This window comes from Toxorhynchites rutilus, chromosome 1 (genome assembly GCF_029784135.1).
Source record: "Toxorhynchites rutilus septentrionalis strain SRP chromosome 1, ASM2978413v1, whole genome shotgun sequence".
Lineage (NCBI taxonomy): Eukaryota > Metazoa > Arthropoda > Insecta > Diptera > Culicidae > Toxorhynchites > Toxorhynchites rutilus.
The window spans coordinates 59,550,980-59,569,617 of NC_073744.1; the positions used below are offsets into that span (position 1 = coordinate 59,550,980).

The following is an 18,638-nucleotide window of genomic DNA, read 5'->3' on the forward strand; positions in this document are numbered from 1 at the left end:
ATGCTAGCTCACGAGCACGGATAACCGGATCCCTTTTAGGTGGCGGGATTCTTTTAAAATTTCAGCAGCGATAACAACTGCGTCCGTGCTGTTCCAAATCTTCGCGAAGACTCCCGGATCCTCGCTAATTTTCTCCTCTCAACGCTTTTCTTTCCTTTTTAAATTCTTTGCTCGTCTTTTGAAATTCTTGCAACCTATTGAAGCTCTCGACCCTATTCAGGTTCCCTGGTATTTTTTCACTAAGGGTCGTTTCCAATTCATACACCGAGCCGTCCCCCTTTCGATGAGATGACAGAGAAGGCGTCGACTACTCCGACAATACAAACACAACTTAATACTATTGGTTTCGGTTGGTGTCACGACTAATAAATAAACATTTAAGGCAGCATGCTATACCTGGACAATTAAACCTAGCACTTGCTTTCCGCATATAATTGAATAAATAAACAATGAACTGAATAAACCAAACACGCAATTGTAAATAAACTTTGGATGTATAAATAAATAAATAATTGAATAAATAGATGAATAAATGAATAAATAAATAAATAGATAGATAACTAAATAAATAAGTAAATAAATATATAAATAAGTAAATAAATAAATAAATATCTTTCTTCCCTACTACTAAATAAATAAATACAAAAAAAACTAACTAACGAAAAAATAATCTATTGTGAAACACCAACCTGGGGGTCTGCGATTAACTGTTTTTTTGGTTTATTGCAAAAATTGGACTCATACGTCATCTTTTCTACGACAGTTAATCACAGACTCCCAATACTACTTTTTTTTTATTGTCATATGAGAAATAACATTAAGTCAAACACAAGATGTGGACATGAACTGTAAATTTCTCAAATGACAAGACAGCACAAACAAATATTTTACATTTTTTTGTACAATATCGGTAAAGTCCAAACCCACGGTTGGCTTTCCCACCAAATTCATTATTGTAACCCAACGTTTGGTTACAATGTATGAGCAATTTGGTTTTCATCGATGGTGTATTGGATCAGAATGTTTACGTGAACATCCTGAGGGGAAATATGAAGCAAAGTGTCAACAAAATGGGATGTAATCGAGGATTCAAGTTTTGCTAAGACAATGACCCAGAGCGCAAGACATATGAAGTACGCACATGGTTACATTACAATTACTCAAAAGTTATTGACATCCTCCATAATCTTCCGACATCAATCCCAGTAAAAAACCGAGAAAGTTATCTGTATAGGAAATTAAATTTCTAAAAAAAACGATTTTAAAAACCACTTAATAAAAAAATTGATGAATATTCCTTCCGAATACACCAACACACTCGTAGATAAGGCTAAAGACAGCTAAAGATAGTTGAGATGAACAAGGGATACCGTATTAATTATGGAATTAGGAAATTGACCAACGCCTTCGAAATAGAGTAGAGACCAGCGTACGAATATGAGTTTGAGTCATTTTTCACACATTAGCAAATACATTCGCCATTTAAAAAAAAAATTGTAAGGAGTTGTAACTAGGACACGACCGCATATTTTCGACGTAGAACTACGCAATTATATTATGCAATCCACTTGTTTACCACTTCGAATATTATTTTAGAATGCATGGAAATTTTTGTAATAGATTATGTTCTTCGTTACAAATAAATTTGATGAACTCCTTTTACGTTTGACATGATGCCCGGGACACCAAAATATGTGAACGGAAGAATTGTCAAACGATCAAACGGTTCTCAAACCGCGAAAGTTCATTCACCTCTAGTATCTGAAATGACGATTTTCCCTGGCTTCTCAGTTTAAAAGTACGTTTTAGGGAAATATATTCCGGTCTGCACAACGACGAGCGAGTGCAAAAGTACTCAACACTAGAGACGTCGGTTAATCGTTCGATTAATTCAAATAATCGAATATCTGCAATTTTATCCGAGTAATTTTGTATCGAATAATGAAAAATCAAAATATGAATACATCGAATAATTATCACAGTAATCGCGATTAATGAAAAAGGAAACATTTTTTTTCAAAAAAAACAGTGCAAAATTTAAACTTTGTCGAAATTCATCGATTATGCTAAACCACTTACGGTTGAAGCATAAAAATAATTCCCTGATGGTGGAGGAGACTGGGGAGAAGAATTCAGCGTCTGCAGGAGTAAATAGCGGAATAGAAGGATGTGATCTAATCTCCCGTACTAGAGTGGTAGTATTCAAATTCAGAGTGCCAAGGAAAATACTAGTGGTCAATGATTCTACAAAAATACTTCTTTTGAACTAGTAGTTATAGGGACCAAGTAGAAATTTTCAAATAAATCTGCTATTTCAACAACATTCGAAGAACAGGTAGTTTTGAACACAAAAAATTGTATGTTGGTGCAATTAAAATATTTTGCATCATTGCATGTATATTTGCAGGTACATTAATTTTGAAGTTCGTGTTAGGGAAACACAATTCAGTGGGCAAAAAATACCCCCGACTTACATCTTTTTACAAAGCGGATTCCCCCAGGTACATTGATTTAGAAGTCTGTGTTAGGGAAACACAGCTTGGTGGAAACAAAAATACCCCCGACTTGCATGTATATTCGCAGAGCGTATTTCCTCAGGTACATCGATTTTGAAGTCTGTGTTGGGGAAACCGTAAATCGGGCCAATCAAAACTTGACAGTTAAGGCGTTTAAATAACGCTTGACATTTTACAGTTATTCAATTGTTCATCTCATGGAAAATAATATTTTATTAATTGCGATAGACGCGTATTTCCTATCAATTGATGCAAACATCTTTCCGATCGGTTAAGAAATGTAAGAGTTATAAGCATTCGAAATTTGGGTAGGATTAGCACACCAATCCGCAGAATAAATGTATGAGAAAAAGGTTCTTCCAGTTTTTCTGAATTGAAACCGTTTAGAGATTAGCGAATTGTAATGTATAGCATTTCAAACAAATCTTAGAGAATTTCCGATTCGATTGGTATGCAAATCATGAGAATTCGTTCACAGTGAAAGTAGTTATTAACGTTGACTTTATTTCATAAAAACGTGACCTGTATTCTGATTTGGCACCCTTCCTGAAAGACGTAGTTCTACGTCAAAAATACAAACCATTATTCTGAAAATAGATGGCGAACCTATTAACACTTTAAGGACCGGGAAAAAATCTGTAAGACATACGCCTGGGACCGCACGCTTTGACTTGTGTGAAGTTGCTTGCTTTGCTTGCAAATTTGCAAGAGGCTTTAAAGTTTGCAGATCATTCGCCTCTATGTGTGAAGTTGTCGGATGAAAGTTCAGCGGATAAAAGTTTTTGTTTCGTGCAAGTTTCTGTTCAACGTCTTGCTGGATTTAATGAATAATGAATTATTTCAGTTGAAATAAATTGATTGTTTATCAAGTAACAACCTTCGAAATCATGCTCATTAGATAGAGAATTGAATCATTCACCTGTCCACATAGTTCATTTTTATCTTGATCGTTACAGAGGAAAGTTATAGACTAAAGCGTGAGCGGTCAATATAAGAAAATATACAGAATTTTGAAAATCAAAAAAAGTTGTTCGAGTTATCGAAGTTATTCGATAGACAAATATTTTACCTATCTTCCAGCCACAATTTTATTAATCGGAAAAAGGTCTGAGAAAAGTTCTAGCCCAAGTTGTAGGGGTGAAATTAATTATTTTAAAGAAAATTGAAAAAAGTTATTTGTAAGGACCGAAAACACACTCTCGAGATAGTACTCATTCGATAAAAAAAAATTTTATCTATCTTTAGCCAAATTTTAATTAGTCCGAAAAGGGTATGAGAAAAGTTATTGGCCAAAACGTTCACGAGTTGTATGGGGGAAAGGGTCTGGCTGGGTAAGGAACTAAAAAGTAAAAAGGGAGTAAAAATTTCTATTGTATAGAAATTTTGACTATTTTTCGAATCCCTATGCAATTCACCATAGGATCTAAATTCCTAAAAAAAAATCTTGAAATACTGATTTTTGTTTTGAGGATTTAGATATTCAGTACTACTATAATTCGTATTTAACTCTAAACCTACCACGAGGGGTCAAATGACCCATTTTCAACTTTTAGTCAAAATTTTCATGCAAACCACATTGTCACAATATAATTCGCCTACGCTACTTTTCTTAAAACATACATCGAATGAATTTTTCAGTGTTTACTCCTCTCTTGTTATTTTTTTTACTGAGAAATATATGTAATCTGCCCTAACAACGGGTCATTTGACACGTGCAAACATCCATATGATATCAAAAAGATTTGTATGTGTGATTGTGATAAAAAAGTCACAGGAGGGTTGTGTCCGAGACACGACCGCATAGTTGACGTAGGATTCCGATAGGCTATCTGTTGATTTTGGATATGTTTGAAGAATTACATCGTTAAACTCTTTGATAATGATTTGGTGGCCCTGAAAAGGGCCGTTTTGTTTGGTTTTTAGGTATTGTTTGTTCACTCCACCGGTGTTTACCGAGTGATGATGACAAGAGGATGGTAAACAGTCGTTGGATGGTGAGTATCAGATAAAAAATAACGAAGTGGAACGATATATGATGAAAACCGCCCTCTGTGATCCCAGACGAGATGCCTCTTGTGTTATGAATGAATTAAAAAAAAACTCACCAATGTGATATAAGATAATTACCAATACCGAGCACAATTATCAATTTTTCTCATCAGGAAAAACATGTAACTTTAAATATAGAGAAAACATATTTGAAATGGAAAAGGTAATTTTCTTTTATTATTTTTACTCTCTGAGTATTTATTCAACCCAATTCGAATTTAAATTGGACTAACAACACCTAATACTATATGTAGATCATATGCGAAATCACGTTTTCTAATATTTCTTCACCTTTCCATTTTTTCTCGCCGTATAAACTTTCCTTGGATGAAAATAAACACAACAACAGACAGCTTAAACCAAACGATCCGTTCTCGAGCAGGAACACACCTTGATTTTTATTTATAAAAATTGAGATAAGTCGTTTCATATATCAAGTCATTTTTCACACAACTGCTACCATATACCATTTTACACTTACCCTTGTGCTAAATTTTTCACAATACATGATCGGTCATTGATATGAAATTTCACGAAGCAACCAACAACGGAAGAATTACCAAACGTTTGATGAACCAGCCTAAGGCTGAAAATCTCTCTAGTAAAGACAAAAAAAAAATCAAACGATTATTTTATTTTACATTTCCCTCTGAAGTTTACATCTCTCAAGTGTACGTACTTCTCGAACCGCGAATTTGCTTGAATCTGGAAAGTTCATTCGCTTCTAGTGTTTGCACGGTTTTTCCAGGTTCCTAAGTTTAGAAGATCGTGTTAGGACAGACATATTACAGTCTGCACAAAGGCAAGCGAGGACAAAAGTACTCGCAGTTTGCATTCATTTGCAGTGTCGATTTCCCCAGAAATCTTGGTTTGGAACAAGAATATTCCCGACTTGTATGAGTTCACAATGCCGATTTCCTCCAGGCACCTCGGTTTAGAAATATCTGTTAGGGAACACATTTCGGTGGGAACAAAAGCTCCACCTACTTCCATGTGTTTGCAATGCCGATTTCTCCATCGCTGCTTGGTTTTGAAGTCTGTGTTAGGGAACATTTTTCGGTGAGAACAAAAGTCCTTCTACTTTCATGTATTTAGAATGCCGATTTCCCCAAGGCTGCTTGGTTTTGATGGCTGTGTTAGGGAAACCGTAAATCGGGCCAATCAAAACGAGGAAGTTAGGGTGTTTAGATAACGCCTAATATATTACAGTTATTCAATTGTTTATCTAATGAAAAATAACATTTTGTTAGTTGCGATAGATGCGTAGAAATATTCCCTATAAATTGATGCAAACATCTTTGCGATCCAGTAAGAAATGTTCGAGTTATAAGCATTCGAAATCTTTCATTTTGTCCTGCATGTTCTGTATTTAGGTTTTCATTTTACCCCCCATATATTCCGGTTAGACGTAGTCCCACGTCAAAATAAATGAAAATATTCTTTATCGAATGAGTACTATCTCGAGAGTGTGTTTTCGGTCCTTTCAAATAACTTTTTTCAATTTTCTTTAAAATAAATAATTTCTCCCATACAACTTGGGCTACAACTTTTCTCAGACCTTTTTCCGATTAATAAAATTGTGGCTGGAAGATAGGTAAAATATTTGTCTATCAAATAACTTCGATAACCCTATTCGAACAATTTTTTTTTTGATTTTCAAAATTCTGTATATTTCCCTATATTAACCCATGCTCACGTTTCAGTCTATAACTTTTCTCCGTCATGATCAACAAAAAAAATAATTATGTGGAAAGATGAATGATTCAATTCTCTATCTAATGTGCATGATTTTGAAGGTTGTTACTTGATAAACAATCAATTTATTTCAACTGAAATAATTCATTATTCATTAAATCCAGCAAGACGTTGAACAGAAACTTGCACGAAACAAAAACTTTTATCCGTAAATTTCACACAAGTCCGTAAAGAAGGAACGCGAAAACGAGAAATCTCGTGAGCGGTTCGCAAAGTGTTAACTCTCATATATGGGGGTCTCCGTAGCCACATTGGTTGCGCGTTCGCTTAGTAAGCGATCGATCGTGAGTTCAAAACTCAGGGCCCTCATTGACCATCTTTGTGTTGTTACAGAATAGCTACGTCCACGCAACAATCATCAGTGATGGAGATCGATCCACGGTCGAAACAAGATCGATTCATCCATACAACTGCTCTGCTCTGCAAGAAACATCGGGCTGCTGTTCTATAAATAACTCAACAATGATCATATCAACTGTCTCCGCTGTCCGGTGGTCTAACTGGATAATGGAAGAACAGAACGAAAACTCTTACGCCTATATGGCAACTGATGATGATGATGGTCCCGCCTCCTTCCCCTACAGAGGTTTGAGCAAGACGAGTTATCTAAAAGATAATTTATTTTTTTGACGTAGGACTACGTCTTTCATTTCTATACCGGGGTGTAAAATCAAAGTTTCGAAAACGAAAGCGTTACGCCGGAGACCGAGATTTTGAGCGTTAATAGCTCCTAAACAACTGAACGAAATGGTATGACAAACACTTCATTCGAAAGATAAAATGTCTACGCGTTCTATACTTGTTACTTTTTGATCCAAAAACTTGTTCCAATAGTCTTAAAATTGTTTTCAAAACAGGCTATTGAAATCACCAATCGGTATATAAGCGAGCGCCGCTCGGAAATCCACTCAGTTCTAATTGAACAGCGATTGGAGCATGTTGTCGCTGTTGTGGTGAAGCTCTTCGTTTATCATGAAAGCGCGGATGAACGGTGTCACCAAGAGCCTGTTTGTGCACCTTAGGCCAGAAGGGAGGAGAGTGATGCCACAAACGGTTCCCCGGGAAGACATCGCTACACACACATACACGCGTGGAATTTTTTCCGTTTGGATGCCATTCAGCATCGAGAAAGTTCCGGAAAGATCTAATCATTTCTGGAAAATAATCTGCCAGTTCCTCTGGGAATTTAAAAATACATTCATGTGAAAGAGTTTTTGTGAATGTTTTCTATCCATGTAACACTGTGACCAAATATGTTTCAATCAAGTGCTATCAACAGATGGTTATCGAGTTAGCATTAACCACTGGTGGGCTTCCAGTATCGAGGAAAATGTGGAAATATCTAATCGTTACTGAAAATAATCTGCCAGTTCCTCTGGGAATTTAAAAATACATTCATGTGAAAGAGTTTATTTGAATTTTTTCTATCCATGTAACACTGTGACCAAATATGTTTCAATCAAGTGCTATTAACAGGTGGTTATCGAATTAGCATTAACCACTGGTGGGCTTCCAGTATCGAGGAAAATGTGGAAATATCTAATCGTTGCTGGAAAATAATCTGCCAGTTCCCCTTGGAATTGAAAATTACATTCAAGCGAAAGAGTTTATTTTAATGTTTTCTATCCATAAAATATCCATAGAATACATTTGGGTTTGTGATTTGTCAATCAAGTACAGTTAGCAGGAAAGCTTCAGAGGATTATTCTTCAGAACAAGGTTTTTCGTATCCTATATTGGATGCATAAAACCTTGTGCCTCCAACGTAACGCTCTCGTTTTCGAAGTCCCCCAAATATTCATTCATTCAGAATGGATTTAGATTCAACTTCAAACAAATGATCTCTAAATCAATGATGGTCCTACGTCGCCCTTGCGGTTATACCATAGATATAACCCACTTCCTGTTTTTCAACATTGAAATCAGTGTAGCAAACATGAAAAACGAACTGATTTTATTTACAGAAAAAATTGCAATGTCCAAAAAAGCCAATACTCAGTCATGTCCGCCACAGAGCCGATACGGTCCCGACGAGGCCCTTGCAGCCAAGTGGTCCACCAGAGAACAAGTCCAACCGCCAGCCTTGTTTTAGATTGACTGTGAATACCCTCATTCAGAGAAATCGAGAAAATTTCCTTTACGAAAAATTCCTAGACCGGCACTTAAAAAAAACTTTCAATTTAATATCCTTTATATCTGTGTCTCGCGCGCGACGCTCAAACTTTTGTAGACTACTTTTATTTTTGACGTAGGACTACGTCTAACCGGAAGATATAGGGGGTGAAATGGAAATCTAGGCACTGAACAAGTAGGAAAAAATGCAAGATTTTGAACGCTTATAACTCGAGCATTTCTCAATAGATCGCAAAAGTTTTTGCATCAATTGATAGGAAATATATCTACGCATCTATCATAACGAATAACATTTCATTTTTCTTGAGATAAATAATTGAATAATTGTGAAATATCAAGCATTGTCAAAATGCACTATGTGCCCATTTTTGATTGGTCCATTTTGTGCTCCTCAAATCGTACCGACCAAAACGGGCAACCAGAGCAGCAGCGAAATAGAATGAAGCACGATTGGAAAGGAAAAAGAAAAAAATGAACGAAACATTGGTCGCAGTCTCACACATGCGTAATTCTCGAGCCAGCCAGTCAGCTTAAAAATCGCCGCTCCGCTGCCGTAAGGATCATTCTCATCCAAACCGTACACCACATCGGTTCGCATCACAACACATCAACAAACCAACCCAAGCAGCCATGTCTGGACATGGTAAAGGAGGAAAAGTGAAGGGAAAGGCAAAATCCCGCTCGAACCGTGTTGATCTGGAGTTCCCCGCAAGGGTAGCTATGCCGAGCGCGTTAGTACCAGTGCACCAGTCCACCTAGCCGGCGTTATATAGTTTCGGCCGCCGAAGTGATCGAGTTAGCTGGCAAAGCTGCTCGCGACGATAAGAAACCCCGCATTCGGAACAGAACACATTCGGTTCGGTGGACATCAAGACAACAGGCAGTTGCAGCGAGTGGCTAGTGGCAAACGCAATCGCAAAACGGCATCAGGTAGCAGAAGAAAAAAGTTTGTTCTTTATACAAACTGCTTTGGTGGCAAATCCAGAACAAGGCGGCATCGAGGGCGTTCGAATAGGTTTTTTTTTAAAACCACGAGTACAAAGTTTTCTAAATTGGAACCATTCCATAAAACAAGGCGCTTTTCAGGGCCATTAAACCTTCCAAAAAAGAGTTTAGGAAATACAGTTCAATGCTTTCTAAAACATTATCCAAAATAATAATAAAACACAAATTGATTTTTTCATAATTTGTTTGCCAGGATCTGATGAGTATGTGAATTTGGCAGTTGTTCTGAGCTTATTGATAGTTGGGAACTTTCCAGATTATTCAATTTTCACCAATTCTTAAATTGTTTCCAGATTGAAAGTACAGTAATTTACAATTAGTTCGACATTTAGCTAATTGGACGGACATGTAATGCGACTTATTTAGTTGGACATTTTTGTAAACATAGAGATCCAAATTATGACCTCACATTGAAAGTCGACACTGTACCACTGTCATCGCAAATGTTCAATTACAGGTTAAAATCGCCTCCAATGCGACACTGAGTGGCGCTTCGGCACGTCGCATTGAATGTAAGTTACTGTACAACATGTCACAAAGCTGGATGGGAAGAAATTTTCCAACTGTGAAAGCTGTGGCGAGTGGCAACAAATCGCTAAACAGGAAGGTTTAGCCGAACAAGATGGGGATATCGAGTGATAACAAAACAATAAACTCTTTAGATTGAAGATAATTTTGTGATCCTGAAAAGGACCCTTTTTAGCCTGCATGTGAATCCAACGAGCGAACAAATCATAATGAATGTATTTTTTTGCCATCGCTCCCTTTTAACGCTCATTCGTTCGTCTCGTTGGACTCGCCTCTTTGGCTGAGTCTGCCGATTTGTCTCTATCCTGTGAGTGTGTACCGCTAGAGTATAAAGCACGCGGACCCCAAAAAAATATCTTATTTTCTTTCAAACCGTAAACCCGTGTGGTTGTACGGCATCGGCATCGTGGACGTAACAAAGGAGGATAAGTTAAGGGAAAGGCAAAGTCTCACTCGAACCGTGCAAGTCTCCAGTTCCCTGTTGGTCGCATTCACTGATTGCTCCGCAAGGGTAACTAGGCCGAACGGATTGGTGCCGGAGCACCAGTATACCTAACAGCGATTATAGAGTTTCGGCCGTCGGAGTGCTCGAGTTGGCTTGCAAAGCTGCTCACGACAATCAGAAAACCCGCATCAAGAACAGAGCAGCTTCGGTTCGGCGCTCATCAAGGCAACAATTAGTTTCAGTGAGTGGCAATGTGTCTCCGACACGTCGCATTAAATGTAATTTTCTGAACAACATGTCACAAGCTGGATGGGAAGAAATTTTCCAACTGTGAAAGCTGTGGCGAGTGGCAAACGCAATAGCTAAACAGGAAGGTTTAACCGAACAAGATGGGAATATCGAGTGATAACAAAAACACAACACCAAAGGTTCTTTTCAGAACCATCAACATATTCATAAAGAGTAAACAGTAAACTAATCCATTTTTCAGGTAGATAGGTAGGTATTCACGTAGGAGAAGAAAATAAAACAATATATTTAAAATATATATTTAACAAAAGCTGTCCCCTTTGTATAGTCCTACGTCACTCCGGTTATGTCACCGACATTACCCACCCGTTTTTTTTTAAACTAATACAACTATAAGAACGACAAAATAAAAATAAAAATAGACCATCATCACCAAGATCATGACAGACATAATAGAGATCAATACAAATTTAAAAAAAGATTATTTAAAAAAAAATTAAATAATCTACATAATATAATCCGTTCAAAAAAAAAAAAACTGTAAATGTGTACCATATGCAATGGTATAGAAGGGAATACTCTAACGCCGAAAACATGGCAACTGTGTAATGTGCTAATTATAGATATGATAAACATGTGACATGTACACGATTGAAATTCGGCTCTGTTACAGCTAAAATGCTAATGAGCCTAAAATAAACAAAAAGGGATTAAAAAAAAAACTCTCATATGACACTATGGTTTTATCTAGATAGAATGTTCAAAAAACTTGTTTTCGACTTTCAAAAGAAGGGAAAAGTGATCTGCATGGTAGAGTACGATTACGGATTTGATTCACTGTATATTGTGCACTTCGACAAGCTGATTGTTGAATTTTTCAACATCTAATAAGATCACTTCCCAGTGGAAAACGCTATCCATCAATAAACGAATGAACCAGTGCGCATCCGATGCTACGAAGCATCGAAGCATAACCATTCATCATCCGATAGTGTTGTGTCATGCATAATTTCTTATTGGAATCAGTTGTTATACACGTCTTGTCGCATGACTTCATCCGGCATGTAGCATAAATTCTCATCGATGTCACAAAATCATGTTGCCTCCTTTTGCGTGACAACATACCGTACAGTGAACTCCACATGGTGAAGCCAACCGCAGGCGAAAGAGTAATCAAAACAAAACAGTTCATCCTCACACGCCTGTTTCCAACGGACTTAAAATTATACAGTTCATTCGGCACCGTCTGCAGCAGCCTGCGGGGGGTCATCGGAGTGAACACTGTATCGAACGAGCCGAGCAGGCATGAACACGTACCACACGAAAAAGGTTTATTTTTCGGATTCTTTCTCTGTCCACTCGCCGCCGCGCTTATGCTCTCATATCGTTCGAACCAAGTGAACCCAGCGGCTGTGTGACGAAGGAAGACGCTCCCGGAGTTTATGCTGCTGCCGGTCGTCAGTTAGTCCGCAGTTGACATTCGTTGCGTTTGGTTGCTCGTCTTTCGGCTGTTCAGCTCGAGTCAGCGCGTGGTTCTTCTTCGGAAAAATTGGCTGACTGCCAGGGACAGGACGAGTGATAGAGAAGGTTGAATCGTGAACTCGAAGCAGTGCCTCGCGGATCGCGTGGTGTCTTTCACGTGCTGCGCGTGTTCAGAGAAAATTGAAGTGCTGAATTTGCGAGGCGACTACTGGACGAACTCAGTAGAAGCGCGAAGGAGAAATTAAAAGGGCTTTATAGAAAAAAAAACTTTTTGACATTGTGTAAAAACGCTTAGCTCACCAGCGATCGCTTGAAAATAAGCCTGCGGCTTAACAAGTGCAATTTCTGCGCCAGTGCACAAAAAGGAGTTGGTGTCCGCAATTCCAGAAAAGATTATAAAACCGAATTACAGCCCGTAAACCGGATCCCATGACCATGTGAAAAAATCGCGCAGATGTGGAAAGTGATTCGTTGCGGTGTCCTGTCCAGCATACTTAATGGAATTGAACATTGGATTTGTCATCGTTGTGATTTTTTTTAAGCTGAATTGAATACTTGTGCCATTGGGGGAACACACGATGTTCCAGCAGTGATCGATTTGATTAGAGTGAAATACGAGTTGCAAGCGAAACAAACAAAACTCTTATCGGTAGTGAAATTCGAACAAATGTTGCGTATTTTCGTCGAACGCCTGGCGGCGATGCTCTGCTGGCTGATGCTGGTATCAGTTGGCGTCGGGGCCGCAGCTTCCACCGTCAGCTCGGTGTATGTGGAAAAATCTGCGTACAAAAATGTCGTCATCGAGATAAGGGATAACGTTCCGGTGGAAAATTGCCAAACCATTCTGCACAACGTCGAGGTAGGTACACCATACCGTTTGTGTTGATACGGTGCATATTTAGTGCCAACATTTGGGATTTTTGTAGAAGCAGGGGGTACCCCGCTCAGCCGGGAGGGAAATTTTAATTTTCCTGTTTTTCAATGCTAATTGAGCACAGATAGTGGAAAATATGTTACCGACAATCGGTCGAATTTATGTGCGTCTGCTGCCAGCAGATATGTAACCGTGGCAGAGCGAGATAGCGATGAAGCCGGAGAACGTTTTTGGGAATTTGGCGGATTGCAACTATGCTTCCGTTTGAAGTGCGCCCGGTTCGACGATCGGAATCGGGCACGGATGGAATGCTTTGAATCATGGCGAGTTAATTGATGATTTCGAATTCGAATTGCTGCCAGCTATGATCCCCGCTTACATGTTATCGAATTGCTGATGATTCCCAATGCCTTCGATGGTAACAGGGTTCAAACATTCCTTTTTGGGAGTGTGTGGGAGGTCGCGTCATGGCATGAACATTCGGTAGCAAGTTGTATAATTTGTGTTTATAGATTGGAACTGGAACATTCGTTGCTGGCCCTTGGGTTAAATCAAGGGGAATATAACCCCTTTACAAATAGAATAATGAATGTTACTGCTACTAGAAAGCATTTAAGTTAAATTTGTTGAATATACATTTCATAAATTTCAACTACTTATAATAACAAATTCGAATAATATTTAAATAACTTAATTATCACGCTGTGTATATTGTATTCTTCGAGTAAAATGTATAAAATTGCAATGCACTTTTTTTTTGTCATTTAGCACTGTCTCGTTCGTTTTGTTTTGCCCGAAAAGTAATTGCCGATTTTTTTCATTGTAAATAATTTTTTTACATAGCATGAACGCATAAAAATGGGATGTACATCATTCTGAAGTTTAAACTCTCAAGTTTTGGAATATTTTACGAACAAACTTTTTTCTTGGAGTGTGTAGATGTAGTGGACATAAATATCGGTAAACAATAAAAAACGATTTGTTTCTGTTTGTTCGAAGGTTTTGTGGAGTAACACATTTTTCTGCCAACTACAGGGAAGCTTCGATATAACGTACCCTCGATATAAAGTCACCCCATATAACGTACATTTTCCCCCGATATAACGTACACATTTCCAAAGTGTAAAGGAAATTTTTGTTTCAATATTCGTTTTCTGATAGAACGATGAATTATCTGTATTGTGATGCTAAAACAAGTTTTGTACCTTCAATCAATCCCGAAATACAGCTGGTTTTGTGATTCCGGATTCTAAATGAAATTAATCAACAGTACGAAGGGAAACATCATGAAAAAGGCTGGCTTCGTCTTCTGATTGAAGTTATTCATTAACTTTACTAAAACAGCAACACAATCGTGTATTATAGACTACGTTTGTGAGTACTTTATTATGCTTCGATATAACGTGCAATTCGATGCAACGTACAATTTTGAAAGTGAAATGTACGTTATATCGAAGTTTAACTGTAATTCAATTGCAAATTCAATTAGCCCCTGCCTTCATTTGATTCCTATAACGTGAAAAAAAGACGTTATCCTACGTCAAAATGTAGGCAAAATTTTCAATTTAAGAAAACCTTCGATCAATCCTTTCTTATAGTATTGCTTTGACTGTTGAGATACCCATCGCTGCTTCAGAGATTTTTCACATCTGAAAAAGAATTTTAAACCTTCTGGAAATGGTAGACTTCAAATTTAGGCAACAACATCGAGGAGGTACACAGGTACAAACACATCTTGAGAAGGAGCAGCACGGATCATTCGATGGCCGAGATGCTGATTTTCAAGATCTCAGCAGCAAACGGTCGTGTTAAGTTTTTCCCAAGAAGTAAATGAAAGTTAAATAATCAGTCCCTACAGTTTTTCGTTTGGTAACATTTATCTTCGAATGGATGTAGATTTCGAAGGATTTCGAAACTTTCGAGAAGTGCTGCTATGACTGCATCTTTTCATCTTTTTCATCCATATTTTATTAAACAATTTAATAACACTAACGCACTAGCTCAAAACAACGCTGTTGATGACTACTACAGTTTTGTTTTCGATGTTTCGTTGTTTGAAAATTGGTGACGAATGTTTACTTCGGGGCCAAGTTGCTTGGCGTTATTGCGATCATTATTTCAATTCTTTTTCGCCAGACTCTAACGCATGTTTTGCTAATATACTCAGCAAATAATCGAGGCGGTCAGAAAAAATAGGCGTGATTTACTAATATCCAAAACTGTGATCGTGAAAAACAATCATATGGAGAACACAGAATTTCATTACTCTTTCAATTTGGTTATTGAAGACTCGGTCCAATAAGATCCACGCGAACCAGACTGATAATTTATTGTCAGTTTCCAGGAACTGACGAGGAACTCAACGTGTTATTTATAAAAAATCATATAATTCCAAATTAACGCAGCACAACTCCACATTCAGACTGTATACAAAAAACTCTGTCGGTTCCTTCAGTTTATTGGGTATGCTCAAACTAAGTAATATAAAAAAAAAGATATATAACAAATAATCAAAAAGCAATACAGGTTAGACTCGATTGGTTGATAGAAACAGACAAGTTCATTATGATTTTTTTGGACAGAATCAAAAATAACATTTTTAAAACCACAAACTTACGAGTTTTTCATTTCTAAAATGTTACTTGAATCCACTAATTTGAAAGTTTCATAATGCCGACTTTATTGTTCTTATTTTTGTGGTTGGAAAGTTGGCCTTCGATGCAACTCAAATGGTAAAACCAAAAACTTGTACTAAATAGTTAATTCATAGATTTTATTTCGGTCCGAAAGGATATCCACAATAATTCACAAGCGAAAAGAAAAAAAAATTCAAAATTCTATGACAACAACATGGTCGTGTCGTAGAAACCATCTTCTGAATTTCTTTTCTTCCACCGGAATTCATATTTGCAGTTGAGAATATGTGTGGAATATGAATTCATATCTACGTTTCAAGGGGAAAATGGAACAAGAGTGAAATGGAATGAAAAATTTGGATTCTGGAACAAAAATATGGATATGAAATCTGGATTTCTAAACATTCCACAACCCGGATTTTAGTCTCGGTTATAAACAGTATTCCTTTTTTTTCCATTGTATATAATCGAATCAAAAAACCTTTTTAAAATAGTTTTATATACATATAATAGTTGACCTGGCAAACGTTGTTCTGTCATAGAAATTCTTTCCAGTTAATATGTTGGTTGTTAAATAACTAAATAACTTAAATAACTAATATATTGTAAGTGTGTTTAAATATTTAAACGACCTACAGAAAACGTGAAACGTTCGTGACTCCTGTGTTCCTACTTGTGTTTGACATACTCAGGAATGGATCGCCAAGCAGATTACCCGTCGACAAAAATAAAAAAAAACACAAACCATATCTTTTCTTAATTTTATGTATTTCAATAACGTATCTGACATGTTTGATCTCTCAGAAGTTAAATGTATGCGCTTGCCATTTTCAAGATGGACGGGTAAATTTATAACTGTTCCCGGCCATCGGCATTCTTCTGTCGTTGTCATTCAGTCGAGGAGTATTCACATTGGTATTCTGAATTTGAAACGCAGCCATATTGCTTCCTTTATTCACGGAGTTGCAAATGTATTTATTGTTCTTCATCGAACTGCAGAATTCAACATTAATATTAGCATTGGATGTTTTGTTCAGCTGTGGCAAATAAAGCACTATGGTTGTCCGCCATTATCAGTATTCGAATTTTGTGTAATCATCAACATTGTTCAATCTATTTATATTTCTTCCTGTTCCTGAATAAAATATGTCAACCTTCTAAACTCGAACCGACCGCGAGTAATCGGTTTCTTAACTCACTAACCGTAGAATTAAGGAAAAATGTGCATATATATTAATATATACAAAAAAAAATATGACCCATTAAAACCCATGTAACTGAGCCTATAAAAATTAACGCATTATATAAAAAAATAAAAATTATCAGCATTTCTTCGCTGATGTGAATTGTATTGTGTATTGTATTATGAATGTATTGGACATCAACCTAGGCTTGCGATCGTGTCGTTGGTGGAATTTTTAGGAAAACGCTTTGTACATTTTCCATCTGCCATGTAACGCGATTAAAGTTCTAGATCACCGCCGGGCCATGAACCGTGTTTGAGCTAACAATATCGAACAGTAATCCATATTCCGTCATCGGCAGATTCGAAAGCAATTTGAGGTTGTTGTGAATAAAATTAAAATTATTTGTCGACTACCCAAACTATAAATGTGCATATGAGGTAATCTTCGCATTTGCCATCCATCCGAATATATCCAGCAAGGTGTAATGTTGTTATGAAGTTCTTCACTTTTTTGTTTGAACACTCGTGCCATAATATGCATGCGTTTCAGCCTGACAATAACACAGACTGTGTCGAGGTTGCTCATGATAGCGTCTCGCAAGTGAGTGTATTTTTCCTCACGTCGCTTCTGTTGATTGTCAGCAGTCGATCGCTCTTTTCCTCCCTATCATTCGCTAGTAATTCTATGTTGAAGCGGCGAACGATAGGAACATTAGGAACGTTAGTGCCATTGAATAAAAAGATGGAGCGTCGTATGAACGATGTGTGTCAAAGTTGAACTCCAGATTATTGTTTCTTATTCGAATCCCAATTATTCGCGTCGCTGTGCAGTCACCTACAATGATTCCAGCATGTCTTCAACGACATGCGCATTGAATCAACACACGTGCTCTCTAGCTGGTGTATCATTAGGATTGATGACAATAGTGTGATTGTCACCGCATTGTAAGGTGATGTACGATTTGATGAATTTGAAAAATTCGTTGTAGCTATTCAAAAAGGCTTTAAGCTCACCGGAAATGCGCACGATTTTGGTCTAATTGAGGTTATTGGCGCATTTATGGATGAAAGTTCGGATGTCACATAAGGCAGTATTCCAGTGTAGAAATATGAAAAAATCTAAAAAATTTTCTTCATATTTCTGAAGTTTAAACATTCAAGAATATACCCTAGAAAGGACCATCCCGAAAATCCCAGTATTTACCGAGTTAAAGTCATTTTAGTGATGTGGTATCTAATCTATTACGGCCATAACAATCACCTTCAAACGCGTTTTTCTCGAAACTAGTTTTTTCAAATTGGCGTACACGACATCTCAAGTTCTACTGAACCGATTTATATAAAATTCATATGGATTCAATCTGTATGCATCTCTATATCGCATGAACCAATAAAAATCGTATTTTGAAATTTTACTATTTGCAAAAAATCGGAAAACGTAAGAAAAGGCGTTAAAACGGTATTTTTTTCTTCAAACGACCACCATTTTGTCAAAAAAACATGTTTTTGACTTGTCCGAGGTTCATGCCATAGCGGCATCTTTACTGAATCAGTATCTGTTAGATTTTTTTTTGTTTCAGATAACCAGAAGTGCTGGAATCGTGTACGCCATGGCAGGACTTTTTTTTGAAGCCTCTCACTTCAGCAGCTTGTAACTGTTCTAATTATGAAAATTTTTTCCCGTTCAGTTTTTATTTTTTTGATAAAAGATAGATACACAAAAAAGATGATATAATGGATGGTAAATATATTCATTGTTTATTTTCTTAGGAACTTCAAA

General features: G+C 37.1%; 1 protein-coding gene across 1 annotated transcript in view; it reads left to right on the forward strand.

Annotated features, from left to right (window-relative positions):
- Positions 1 to 12,081: 12,081 nt before the first annotated feature.
- The window catches only part of LOC129762682 (calcium-activated chloride channel regulator 1-like), a 38,207-nt gene continuing 31,650 nt past the window's right edge, over positions 12,082 to 18,638 (forward strand). The window contains exon 1 of the mRNA XM_055761167.1: positions 12,082 to 13,021. Within this exon, the coding sequence (XP_055617142.1) occupies positions 12,830 to 13,021 (192 nt within the window). The 5' untranslated portion in view covers positions 12,082 to 12,829. The remainder of the gene's footprint in view (positions 13,022 to 18,638) is intronic.